This window comes from Clinocottus analis, unplaced genomic scaffold, assembly GCF_023055335.1.
Source record: "Clinocottus analis isolate CAN_PGR_092001 unplaced genomic scaffold, fCliAna1.0.p SCAF_7, whole genome shotgun sequence".
In the NCBI taxonomy this organism is placed as follows: Eukaryota; Metazoa; Chordata; class Actinopteri; order Perciformes; family Cottidae; genus Clinocottus; species Clinocottus analis.
In genome coordinates, this window is record NW_027176229.1 from 7530335 (window position 1) to 7544290 (window position 13956).

General features: G+C 43.1%; 1 protein-coding gene across 8 annotated transcripts in view; it reads left to right on the forward strand.

The window, feature by feature from the left end:
• The window catches only part of LOC137805012 (citron Rho-interacting kinase), a 40600-nt gene extending 26648 nt beyond the window's left edge, over positions 1-13952 (forward strand). For 4 of the 8 annotated variants that reach the window (XM_068604646.1, XM_068604645.1, XM_068604648.1 and 1 more), the window contains 23 exons: positions 81-216; positions 305-409; positions 664-804; positions 1031-1150; positions 1600-1831; positions 2048-2206; positions 2377-2400; positions 3446-3616; positions 4838-5018; positions 5649-5737; positions 5850-5954; positions 6222-6391; positions 8186-8266; positions 8582-8717; positions 9033-9172; positions 9280-9372; positions 9931-10039; positions 10327-10455; positions 10692-10772; positions 10867-10945; positions 11036-11209; positions 11436-11724; positions 12789-13952. In XM_068604646.1, the coding sequence (XP_068460747.1) occupies positions 81-216; positions 305-409; positions 664-804; positions 1031-1150; positions 1600-1831; positions 2048-2206; positions 2377-2400; positions 3446-3616; positions 4838-5018; positions 5649-5737; positions 5850-5954; positions 6222-6391; positions 8186-8266; positions 8582-8717; positions 9033-9172; positions 9280-9372; positions 9931-10039; positions 10327-10455; positions 10692-10772; positions 10867-10945; positions 11036-11209; positions 11436-11724; positions 12789-12812 (2968 nt within the window). In that variant the 3' untranslated portion in view covers positions 12813-13952. The remainder of the gene's footprint in view (positions 1-80; positions 217-304; positions 410-663; positions 805-1030; positions 1151-1599; positions 1832-2047; positions 2207-2376; positions 2401-3445; positions 3617-4837; positions 5019-5648; positions 5738-5849; positions 5955-6221; positions 6392-8185; positions 8267-8581; positions 8718-9032; positions 9173-9279; positions 9373-9930; positions 10040-10326; positions 10456-10691; positions 10773-10866; positions 10946-11035; positions 11210-11435; positions 11725-12788) is intronic. The other 4 variants (XM_068604647.1, XM_068604650.1, XM_068604649.1 and 1 more) reach the window with 3 other exon arrangements.
• Positions 13953-13956: the final 4 nt, after the last annotated feature.

The following is a 13956-nucleotide window of genomic DNA, read 5'->3' on the forward strand; positions in this document are numbered from 1 at the left end:
GTAGGCAGCGTGCTTGATGAGAACTGGATCCACCAAAGCACATTAAAACACTGTCAACAATGGTCTGCTGTATGTTGCAGGCTTCGTTCAGAGCAGCGCAGCTCCGAGTCTCGCCAGGCGGTGGAAAAGGCAGTTAAGGAGCACAAAGCTGAGATCCTGGCCCTACAGCAGGCCCTCAAAGACCAGAAAGTGAAATCTGAGAGCCTTGCCGACACTGTAAGCATTCACACATTGAATAAGTATCTTAATTACGTTTTCTAGTTAACAGATGTTGCAGCAAACTCGTCCTGCTTTCTGTCCTCAGTTCAATGATCTGGAGAAGAAGCATGCCATGCTGGAGATGAACGCCCTCGGTTTGCAGCAAAAGCTGGAGAGTGAGAGGGATCTGAAACAGAGGCTGCTGGAGGAGGTACATTTTGTATTCATGCCACGACCTCTATTGTTTGCTATTATGTATTATATATGGATTTGATTGTTAAGATGTTATATAATTACTGCATGTCTGTGTGTTAGATTGTTCTTTGCCTGCTGCAAATCAAACACAAGCGTTCTGGTTGTAAAGTCACAGCTATAACACATGTCAAGCTATGCTAAAAAGTTTAGCCGGTGCTAACAAGGTTGCAGCGTCCATCCTGTGATGCAACGGCTGTTTTACGTCCACAGCAAGAGAAACTGCAGCAGCAGATGGACGCCCAGAAGACCCACATCTTCCGTCTGACCCAGGGGCTGCAGGACGCTCTGGACCAGACGGACCTGCTGAAGACTGAAAGGACCGACCTGGAATACCAGCTGGAGAACATCCAGGTGCTGCTCAACACACACACACACACACACACACAGACACGCACACACCATCAAAAAACACATACTCTGAGGTGCATGCACATGTAGACCTGCTGGACAGTCTGTCAGTTGCGGTCTTGTTTCTCCCTCACGGTTAAAGACACAGAAACAAACACATCCCCGTGTCACCCTATCTATGGCAAAAGTACTTGAGGAGAAATTCATGGCAGTAGTGATGTTCATTTAGCTCCACCTGCAGGCTGTGTACTCCCATGAGAAGGTGAAAATGGAGGGGACGATCACCCAGCAGACCAAGCTCATAGACTTTCTCCAGGCCCAGGCTCACGGGGGCTCCAAGAAGAAGAAGGTCTGGATATTTTTGAAAACCCTTAAAATGTACATGAAAGTTTTTGATTTGGAGTTGTGCCATAAGACACAAGTCGTGTTGATAAGTCTTCGTATCGTGTAAATCTTCGATAAATAAGTAGACTGATTGCGTGTCGGGATATTTGAGATAGCAAACAGACGGCGAGTGTTGATTGGGTAATTCATTTTTTTATTGTTAGAACGTGTTTAAAAAAATCAAAATTTAAGAAGGCTTTTCAATTAATATTACAAGTTTGATAATTATTTAGATTCAGAACATCCATGTTTCGTCAATAGTTTCATAAACTGTCATTTACAACTTCCAGCAGTCTCTTTGCACATTCGGAAAGAGTTCAGAAAGAGAGAGAAAATATAAACTGACTTAGAGTCAGAGCCAATGGGAAAGTAAGACGTTTTAAGGTGAACACAAGTGCGGTTCCTTTGTCTCAGGGTCTGTTTGGCCGTCGTCGAGAGGATCTGTTGGCTGCCATGGCTGCTCAGTCCCAGTCGCAGGGTCAAGTTCAAGGTCAAGGCCAGATTTCCCCTGTGCCCTCCAGCCAGCCGGTGCCTCTGCAGTACAGCGACATGAAGATAGCTCTGGACAAAGAGCGTTCTCGCTCCTCTGACCTGGAGGATGCGCTGCAGAAAATGAGAGCGGAGCTGCGATCTCTGAGAGAAGAAGGTGAGACTGCTCTTCTAGTTTTTACACTTTGATTAAAACACATTAGCGATGCTGCACACTATGCTATACTTTGAAAATGATATATGTAACATCTATTTAACATATATAACACAATAGCAAGGAACATTTACAGTATTCAGCATGACAAAAAAACGTATCATACACATGGATAAAAAAAAATGCTATAAGCTCAAATAAATCATATTCCAACCCCAGCGCTCCAGTATAAGGACCATGGTAACTCTGCAAACCCGGCCTCAGCCCGGCAGCAGATGATTATGTCTGCCATGGTGAAGTCTCCTGAGCACCAGCAGGGTCCAACCAACCTGGCACCCTCCAACTCAGAACGCAGGAAGGCGACTGCAACACCCGAGGGTGAGTGAAGGGAGGACGTTTACCAAAGTGCAGCCTTTTCTCTCTAGCAAACGTGCAGGTTCATAGCTTCATGCTTGACGTACGCTGGCCCTCACCTTCACACACAATGACACTGGCAAAGGATTGTTTATGAAACTCTTACTATCCTTTTCCTTTTACACACCTTTCAGAGAGAAGGAGGGTCACTTTTGAAAGTAAGTTGTCCAAACTTATAGTTTCCTCAGTTTGGTCTCTTATCTCTCTTCTCCTTTTGCCTCATCCACATCCTTAAACGGCCAGATTTTAAAAGCTCTGCACTTTTATAGAAATGTAAGATCCGACCAGGCTGGCCAGGTGAAGCTGAGAGAGTGCACAGCTTTAGAAATCTGAAGCATTTTGTCTTAACCAATCTGATTTGCAGAACTCTGCTCTGCTCTTTAACTCACTGCAATCCCACCTGAACCTCTCATCCTACACTAACAGAGATGTACCATGTTATAAACTCTGCAATGCACAAATCGCTGTTTGAACCCACACTGTGAAAAACAAGCTGAAGGTATTATTCAGTCAACGCATTTCTTCGTACAAAGTGTCGACAAGTTGTACAACAAGACTGGACAATCCCTCTCCTAATATTGTGTCATTATATTATTGATTATTTTTGGCAACAGAAGGAAGTAGCAAAAGGAGACAGGAAAATAAGTAGAAAGCAACATCCAAAGATAATGTTGTGTTTACATGTTTACTTTACATGTTTTGTTTAATTATATGACACATGTTGCTAACATCCACACTCTTAGTAAACTAATGTGTACATAATAAGAAAGAAATCATATCTGAAAGAAATTCGCATCTGAGTTGTTTGCTCAATTTTTCAATCCTAAACATAGATCTTAGATAATTATCTACAAGTAAACATCTGTGTTTGAGACTCGCTGTTGTGATGTGCAAACGGAGAACTGGACTCGCAGTGGGGGACTTGGTACTGACTGGATAATGCCTTTAAACTGCAACAGTGGGAGGGCTCAAGCACACAAGATTTATCAAATCAATATTCTTTTTCGACCATCTTTGTCTCCAGAGTTGACTTGCTTATGCATTTTTGCTAAACAGCTTAAAAGTTCCTTTGGACGCCTTCTTTTGTTGTACTGATTTCATAGCGGGTATGGCATGGTGAGGTTTTGAAGTGATGTTGATGTACCTGACACAGCGAGACATACTGGAGCTGCCTGCCCTCACTGTGTTCCCGACTGTATCCAGAGTTTAGCCGTCGTTTGAAGGACAGTCAGAGAGACAGAGAGCGGGACAGGGAGCGCGTGGTGCACCACAACACCCCTCACCGCTTCACAGTGGGACTCAACATGAGAGCTGCCAAGTGTACCGTGTGCCTGGACACTGTGCACTTTGGTCGCCAGGCTGCTACCTGTCTCGGTGAGTTACAGATTTTATGCTAAAGACTTTTTTTTAAACCTTTAGCCTGCCTATTATTTAATTCTGTTACGTATTTTCTATTAAATGAATTGAGATCATGATACAGAAAATGAGACGTCTTTCATGTTGTGTGACACCATGTTGATTGGTGATGCTGTTGCCTCCCACTCAGACTCAGACATCCAATGTTTTCAAAAGGTGAGGCAGAGCAACGGTAACGAGACCAGGGTTTTAGTCTGCGTGACAGACATTTCAAGCCAGATGTCAGTTTTATTCACAAAGGAACTGATGACGAATTCAAACTAAAGACCATATTCAATGGGACCATACCAACCGCGGGGGGCCAGCGGCACAACGTTGGAGGAAATGGCCCCTTCCCCAATTTCTACCCATCTACTTTTGTCACCTTTGCTTGGACCACGCCTATATCTTCAAACTCAACCCACAGTTCGACCTCAACTACACCTTGCGATGTTGTGTGACTGCCTCTTACACGGCCCTGACAGAACCTGTCCACAGACATGTAAACAGACAAAGTACTCTTGACTTCTTCTGTGATAGTTCCCGCCACACAAGGTATCTCCAGGATGACATTTTGCCATGACGACTCATCCACAGACTTAAAAAGTGGAAACAATATCTGCGTGGCTGTCACAGCCGGTGAATATGGGATAACAAAAACATAGTATAGTGTGTAATTTAAAGTTGTAGAACATTAGGTCACACAGAAGGCATAGTGTGTCATAAAACATAGTCATATATTTCATAAAATGTCATAGAGTGCTGCAGGGAGGATGTATTTTTGCAGACCAACCCCCAGTTACCCCCCCAAAAAAAGAATTTTGGATTATTGCAGAAAATAATCTCTGTGGCAAACACATGTTATGGTACTTACACAGTTTGTTCAGTAAGATAATCGTCACAAATGAACTCAACCTTCACTTTGATCTCAGCGCTTCGTGACTGCATTTTGCGCAGGTTGTGACACGACAACAGAATCTGTCCACAGACAGAAAGCGAAATTTAACAACTAGCAGGAAAAAAACAAAACGCCTCTGGGCGTTCCCGCTACGAGGTGGTCGAGGACAACATTTTGCCTTGATGACTCACACGCAGACTCACAAGGTGAAAACAATTCCAGCGTTGCAGCTGGTAAATACTACATGTTTATTGTTCATACATTGGAGATTGCACTCTACAACAATGTTTTTTTCTCCTCAGAATGTCACGCATTATGCCACCCAAAATGCTCCCCGTGCCTTCCAGCCACGTGTGGCATGTCCAGCGACTGCTCCCTGCATCTGTCTGAGGGGCTGTGTCGGGACAAAGGCAGCTCCCCGGGACAACAGCTCAAAGAGGCCAGCGGACACATGCACCTGGAGGGCTGGATGAAACATCCCCGGTTAGCTGTGGAGGCGATAATGTCATTCTTTCAGCTTTTCTCTCACGTTCAGTTTTACTATTTCGGTACAGATCTTGATTTTGGGGCCCACAGTTACACGTCACATGGCAACACAAAGTGGATTTATTTTATGCTGTGTATGGGCCAGAGAGACATCCAGCCATTGTGCATAGGTTCACATGCTTCATAGCAGGATGGTGTGTCTGTTTCACACATCTATTCAGTTTGTTTTGTATAACCCAGAATCACAAATTGCAAATTCGCGCCTCGGAGGGCTTTACAATCTGTACACATACAACATCCCTGTCCCAGGAGCTCACATCGGATCAGGAAAAACGCCCACAAAAAACTGAAAGAAAACCTTTGACAGGGGAAAAAGGAAAGAAACCGTCAGGAGAGCAACAGAGGAGGATACCTCTACCCGGATGGACAGAAGTATATATATATATATATATATATATATATATATATATATATATATATATATATATATATATATATATATATATATATATATATATATTTCTTAGTTAGTTAAACAAAGGCATAGTTTAGTTTGCTATAAAACACAGTTGGATACGTTTGATCATGTATGCTTTGTAGTAATGCAGTTGCTTCTTGTGTTTGCAGGAATGGGAAGCGAGGCCAGGGCTGGGAAAGAAAGTACATGGTCCTGGATGGGACTAAAGTGTCCATCTACGAGATAGAGCCCAGAGAAGGTCTCTTCCTTGTAACCTGTGTAACACAACCACACACAGCTGCATTTCATAAATCTACCAGTGGATCAGTGTTCATGTTTTTCATGCTTTTCATGTGTTTTGTATTATTCAGATTCAGTGAAGCCACTGGAAGAGTTTGACCTGTGTTTGTCGGATGGAGAGGTGGTTGTTCATGGAGCAGTGGGGGCATCAGAACTGCCCAACACCGCCAAGTCAGGTACAAATACAAAGTGCGCTGTTCTCTGTGTGTTGTGTTTACTCGACTTACACTGATTTACATGATAACAAATCTCTTAACTTTTAGAATTCTCCTCAGCAGTTTTGTTTAAAGTGTTTTTATTTGTACAAACTGTATTGTTATATGATAACGGTATTGTTCCCCACAGGGTTTCCGAGTGTTTCACTTAAAATGACTAGAAACCATAAAAATATGTGTTGGTGTAAAGTCTGAAGGCATTCCTTACGTATGTTTCCAATGTGTCAGATGTTCCCTACGTCCTGAAGCTGGAGTCCCGCTGTAACGCCCCCTGCTGGCCTGGACAGTTCATTTACTTCATGGCTCCCAGTTTCCCAGACAAACAGCGCTGGGTGTCTGTCATGGAGTCTGTGGTTTCTGGGGGGCGAGCCTCTCGGGAGAAGGCCGAGGCCGACGCAGTGAGTATCTCTGGAGCAGGCGAGGGCCGACCGGGGCAGTTAGCTCTCTGTGTCCTCGTCATCTGCTGATGCAAATCATAAACCGTGATGACCACGGTCATAGATGGCTGTCTCGGCTATGGCTGTGGTCGCAATCTCACTATTTAACTGTGTGGGGGGTATATATGAGTTGAAAATGAATTCAAAGACCGAGGCTTTAGGTTTAGAGTTTTAACTAATAACCCCCAGTTCACATATATGTGTCGTTAATTGTCCCCTTCTTCTCTCCTCTTTTCTTTCCCTCCTCTCTCTCTTTCTCACTGCTGTTTGTTGCTTTTTCATCATGCCACATTGTATGTCCGGTATATGGGCATGTTTTGTTGATTTGCTCTATTCTACCCATTCCATGGGGTTTCATCGCAAACATAGGCTGCTGTGTCCAAAAGACAAATGGTTCTGTCTCCTCTGGTCCAGGTAAAAAGTTACAAAGATACAGACGTACGACTGACTGACACACACACACACACACACACACACACACACACACAGTAGTGCATGTGTCCGTCATTGTGTTGGTCATCTCCCCCCTGCTCTCACCTCACCTGCTGTGACCACTCCTCACTCCTCACTGTTCTCTGCTGCACTGTCATGTCCTGTGCAAAACTCTGCGTTCATGTAATAGTTTCAATGTATCTGACACAAGTCTTTGGTGTTCTGTTTTAAAACCGCAGCACACAACTTCTCACCAAGATGTTTGATCATCTTTGGGTTGATCCCCTTCAGCTGTCCTGCCCAGAGGACCAGGGATCAGACAGTGGGGTTTTACCCGCTGGTGTAGTCGTCTGTGTTTTTACCCTGCCGCCCCTCCGCACCCTCTTCAGAGACTGGGACTCAAGGCACTTGACTGACTCATCTGTGTCACACAAGTGACAAACTCGGCAATATAAACTTGACTTTTAATGAACTTCACTTGAGTGAGGAGGATTTAGAGTTGACTTTGGCACGTATCAGAATGACTTGAATCTTTTTCGTCAACTTTTAACATGTGACTTGAATAATTTCTATTATAAACACAATATATACATATGAAAAAGAATTGCAAATATATCATGGAAAAACGCCAAGCGCACAAAGCTCGTTCCAAAAACGAGAGTGAAGCTGGCGTTGGCTGTCACCGCTGGCGAGCACCCCAACCCTTTTTGAGCCGGAAGGAGGGGTCAAAATGTTGTGTTTACAAACTGAAACTGACAAAGTCTACGCATTGTGCCTCTAACTCGGCCTGATTCATCATCTCTAGCAGAAGTATGTGAGACCCCAAACAAACCCTTTTACTGCAGGTTCATTTCCAAACAGTACATTCACTGATAACACTATATATTCATGAGCTCCTGTTCCTGATAACACTATATATTCATGAGCTCCTGTTCCTTTTATATGATAATTATTTAACCTATTCATTCATTTATTCATTTTAAAAATGTGTTTGTATTATATATAACAGTTTTTCTTTTGTATAAAATAATGGACAGAAATGTTGAAAGTGTACTTTTACTATAAATTAGCTGACAGAGGTTCATAATTAAAAGGTGGTTCAAGGTTAACAATGCAGTCCCTTCACCCACACGTGACTGAACTTGTGAGGATCCAAGCTTGGACTTAAAACTGGAGACTGACTTGTGACTTGGTCCCACCTCTGACACTGTTAACCTGCACACAGTCCTCCAGCCCCCTCTGTGCTGCTCCTCTGCTGCCTCCCCTAATGGTCGCCTTGAGATCGTGACCCCGCTGACCCCTCACTCCTCTCTGCTATTACAGAAGCTGCTCGGAAACTCTCTCCTAAAGCTGGAGGGAGATGATCGGCTGGACATTAACTGCACCCTCCCGCTCACAGACCAGGTACTGGAATAGATGACATTGTATTGAATTGCATGTATTGGGGTTTAGTGTGCACACAGTAAACATATTCTTAGATTAAATAATGAATCGGCTGTTTTTAGACTTTGTATCATGTTCATCATTTTAAAAGAACATCGGCTTCCCAGTAGCAGTTATTTTCAAAAGTAGAATTAATGCATGAAGGGACATGGAGCACAGAGCAGATGCTCACGGATCACCGCCCAGGTCTGCCACATGTTGCTCCCGTTTGAAATTGCACCATGTTCATGGAAATAATGATGCATATGTTAATGATGTTTTCTTGCTGTGCTGCAGATAGTTATGGTGGGCTCGGAAGAGGGTCTGTATGCCCTGAATGTGATCAAGAACTCTCTGACTCACGTCCCTGGCCTGGGATCAGTCTTTCAGATCCACATCATCAAAGAGCAGGAGAAACTTCTGATGATTGTTGGTGAGAGGTGCAGCTTTGTTCTTGTCAGTAGATGACAACTGTCTAGTGAGCAGCAGGATCAGAGTCTAGACTTTAAGATTCAATTCAGGGAGTGAGTGTTGGTCATAAATCAAAAAGCCTACATGCCCAGACATTTAAAGTGACTGCCATAATTGAGGCTTTACAATTATGAGAATAACTTTGAGAATCAACACAATATTGGTAATTCTTGTAGATGTGATTCATCTGGTCACATGGGGCAGCTCGGGGACTAAGACGTGAATTGTCTTGTCCTGCTGGAACGTCAGCTCCATGTAACTGTCTGTGTGACTGCAGGAGACGAGAGGGCGTTGTGCCTGGTGGAGATTAAGAGAGTGAAGCAGTCTCTGGCCCAGTCCCACCTGCCCAGTCAGTCTGAACTGGCTCCCTACATCTTCGAGACGGTGAAGGGCTGCCATCTGTTCGCTGCAGGGAGAGTAGGTCTTTCTCGCCCCTTTGAAGCTTCAGCTCAAGCTTTCTGACTTGTAAAGAGCATTCGTTTGTTGGTGGACTTTAATAAGTGACATCTGCGTTCTGTTTACAGATAGACAACGGCCCTTGCATATGTGCCGCTATGCCTAACAAGATAACCATTCTGCGCTACAACGACAATCTTAACAAATACTGCATTCGTAAGGTGAGTATGACCTGTTAGTTTCATCTGTTCACAATACAACACATCCTGGCATACAGGGGCAGAAAACACAACGCTGAGACAGCAACCAACACAATGAAAAGAAGGATGTAATCAGGTTAAAATGTATACATCATAGCAATAATGGCAAAGCACACATGTTGAGACCGAAGTTTTTAAATGTAGAAACTGAACACAGTACACAGTAAATGTTAGTGAAAATGAGTCCCTCATAACATTAAACCTCTTAATTTAACCTTCATATTGTGTTTTTGTGCTTTTGCAGGTAAAATTCAACCATCATAACTAACTTATAATAAACTTGTTATATATCATTAATATGTGTCAGCAGAATATTGAACTGGGGAAAATGAGCACAGATACGCTCCCAATCAGAAGATATTTAACGTTTTCTTCCACGTTAAAACGTGTCAGGATCACATTATGTTAATAAATAGAGAATAAAAGGTACTAAATAGTGGACGCCTTCTGCCATCATAAAGGTTTCTAAACAGCCCAAAGTGGTACCTGTCACTCATGTCTGCATTCTTCATCTCACAGGAGATTGAAACTCTGGAGCCGTGCAGCTGCATCCATCTGACCAGCTACAGCATCATCATCGGCACCAACAAGTTCTATGAGATTGAGATGAAGCAGTTTGTGCTCGAGGGTGAGGAGGGCACAATATCACCACATAAGCATAACCGCAGTTAAAAATCTAAATATGGGAAAACCTTCAGCTGAAAGACCTAAAATACCTCTCCAGCGTTGTCCCTCCCTTCGTATTCTCCTACTTACCTGTTGACCTACTGGTGTGCAAAAGCTTTGCCTGCTTGAAAACATGAATAATGACATCATGTAACGCATTTGAGTACCAAACAATCACAGGATGCAATTTAAAAATCACCTGACTTAATATTTCCATAACCCTCATAAGGCGTATAATGTCCACTGCAGAGTTCCTGGACAAGAACGACGTGTCTCTCGCCTCAGCAGTGTTTGCAGCCTCGTCCCACAGCTTCCCCATCGCCATCATGCAGGTGGCCAGCAGCATGCAGAAGGAGGAATACCTGCTGTGTTTTCACGGTGTGTTTCAATGCACACTCCTGCACACGCTGCTTCTGTTTTTCCATTTCACAAGATGATGGGCATACTGTACTTAAAGTGCAGCTCATCAAAGTGTACTTTGTAAAGGAGGGTGACCCTTATCTTTTGTTTATCTTTTTATTCCACTGATACAAGACTTACCATGACCTGTCTTGAGTTGTGACGCATTAGGTGGCACACACAGGAGTGTATAGTAAGCTTTATGTATGTGGCAGAGTTTGGAGTGTTTGTGGATACGTACGGGCGAAGAAGCCGCACTGAGGACATAAAGTGGAGTCGTCTGCCTTTGTCCTTTGGTAAATACACTTTGTAACTTCTGTTGCTTTTGGATGCATCAATACAGCAATCAGCATTACGGCATCAAACGTTGACATTGTTTCCCTGCTGCAGCCTACAGAGAGCCCTACCTATTTGTCACCTACTTCAACTCTCTGGATGTCATTGAGGTTCAGGGACACGCGTCTCTAGGGTGAGAGACGGTCGGCTTCTTCTGTCTAAATTTGAAAAAATAAAAGCAGGGTGTTAGCTGTATTTCTCACATTGCTGTCCATACTTCAAGTCCAACAGTGTTGGCTCATCTGGACATCCCCAACCCTCGCTACCTTGGCCCAGCCATCTCCTCCGGGGCCATTTACCTGGCCTCCTCCTACCAGAACAAACTGCGGGTCATCTGCTGTAAGGGAAGTCTGATCAGAGAAACTGGAGAGCTGCAGAGGACCGGCTCCAGCAGAGGGTCAGCTCCCTTCCTTAGTTTGAGCGACAACAAAAAAAACACAACAAAAGACAGAAAAAAATACTGAATTTTAAACCATGTAAGCTTAAAAACATTGCATACAGGTAGAAAACACCATTATTGGATTGGCCAACAGTGCCATCTGCTGTAAAAACTATCAAATCTTCTTGTTTCTTGTTGGTTTTCCTGATAACGTCAAACACTGCTCTTCGCTTCGTCCCGACAGAAGTCCCAGTAAGCGAGGCCCACCCACCTACACTGAGCACATCACCAAGCGTTTGACCTCGGGCCCCGGCAGCCATGACGGTCTGCATCGGGAGCCCAGCACTCCACACCGGTACCGGGAGGGCCGCACCGAGTTCAGGAGGGACAAGTCTCCCGCCCGACCGCTGGACAGGGAAAAGTCACCCGGCAGGGTGCTCGACAGTCGGAGGGAGAGGTCACCTGGGAGATTCGGAGACAGCGCGCGGCTTCATGCTGGATCGGTCCGAACACAGCTCGCCCCGGTTAACAAGGTAATGGAGGTTTACCTCGTGGAGAAGACGTAAAGCACGGCACTGACTATCCTTGGTTTTATTCATTAAGTACAAAAGAGATAAAATCAACAAATACCAATGTCCTGTAACACACACCACACAACGGTTTGCATGTATAGTTATGCAACACAATACCACGACTTTTCATAACTTTTTTTATGGCCTGCTATTCAACTACTTTTCCTTTTTTTTTTTTTTACTTACTTTTATATGAGCTACAATACCATGATTTTTTTTAAGACATGCTTTTTTAAGACAATTTTTTCTATATTGGATACAACATTATGACTTTTTAATATGACTTTTTTATTAGAGTACTCTCAATTCTATATTATTTATTGGAATTTCCTTTTTTTATGACTTTTATTATATAATATAGTTATATAATGTGTTACATTAATATGTATATAATAATATAACTTTTATGTTTTTGTGACTGGATGGACTTCTCTATGGCAATCGATAATATGACTTTATATAGTATAATGTTACTTATTGCATACTATACTTTTTTAATGGCATACCTTATGAGAAGATTATACATGATGATACAGACAGACAGACAGACAGACAGACAGACAGACAGACAGAGTTAGGTTGTCTGCCGACATTACTGCATCCGGTCATGACTTCTTATAAACTAAAATGACCACCTTAAATCCATATTTGTCCATAATATCATCACTTTTGTGATTCAACAGAATTTATTATGGCATATTATACTATGACAATAGTGTCCATACAATGCCTTAATTACTACTTGTGAGTGAGTACCAATAGCCTTATCTTTGTGCTAGAATTTCTTTTTTTTTTTAAAGCTAATTCCAAATGAGGAGATTTTTTATTCAGGTAAAAACTGCTCTGATATCAAAACACACAGTTCAATTATAAACACATATACCCATGAGTTCATTCGTGAAAGAGGCTGTAATATCAAGATGCAAACTCTGTATCTAAATCTCAGTTAGAAGCTCTGGACATGTTTAGATATTCACACAGCACATTGATGTCGTAATTTGAAAGTTGAACCTTTTGTCTTGCAGGTGTGGGATCAGTCATCGGTGTGAATCCAGTTCCACGCTGCTCCTGACTGGAGGTTGTAGAGAAACTACGGGAAACTCTTGATCCACCCCCGAGTGCAAGCACAAGCACACAAACACACACACACACACACAAACACACACACACACACACACACACACACATCACTCAGGCTGAACGTCAGCCCCATTGCCTGTACACAGTGCAGCCCCAGTCCCTCGTCCAGTAACACATACACCTGCACTGGGACGCGTCTCCTGCTACAATCCTCTTTTTCTGACACGCGCTTTCATGGGAGAACTTCCTGAATAGATTTGGTGACGGGGAGCCTACGCTGATCCACAGATCAGGATAATCTACTTTATGATATGTACTCAAAGTTGTAAATATTGCTGTCTGAGTTTTTATAGAAAAAGGGAACAGTCGGCTGGTAAAGCCATGTCTATATTTTTTAACAATGAGTTTCTAAAGATGTTGCAGGGAGATTAACGTCGTAGTTGGTTACGAAATATATCAATATTTCATTTAAATCTAAAGTTCATGGCGATAACGAGGTCCGAGGAGGCAAGACTTTGCACACGAGATTGGATTTGAACAGGAGTTAATAGCTTGTTCCAGTTACATGACCCGTCTTCTTTCTCTGGACCAGATGTTTGGTCTTCTTAACTCAATAGCCTTTTAATATATAATTGCTTTGACAGTCGTCGTTCAGCCATAGTTTGTGAGACAATTATTAAGCAATGTTTAGCTCCAAGTGTTCTTTGTGTTGTTTCGCGCAAACCTAAGATCCTGCAGTCTCGCCGGCCGATGTTGCCTCAGCTTGCTCTCAGTCTGCTGCTGCTGCTGCTGCTGCTGCTGCTGCTGACTATGGTACAGATGTCCCGTTCCTGTGCAGTGATTTGAAGTCCAGTAATCGTCAGGGGTCGTCACTTTCTAGTATGGTTTCTGTAGCGCCAGTAAGAACACATCCATTCGTCACAACAGTGAGCATGACTAACTTAGAGCAGCACTTTGTCGCTTTTCGATTCTCTCGGTTGTTCTTTTCTGTTCTGTATTCACTGGGATTTGCATTTAATAAGTAGACATTGATGTTATATAGTAACTTAAGATTTTCTTGATTTTTAGACATGTATACTAGTACATGCATTAAACATGAATGAAGTGTCTTCC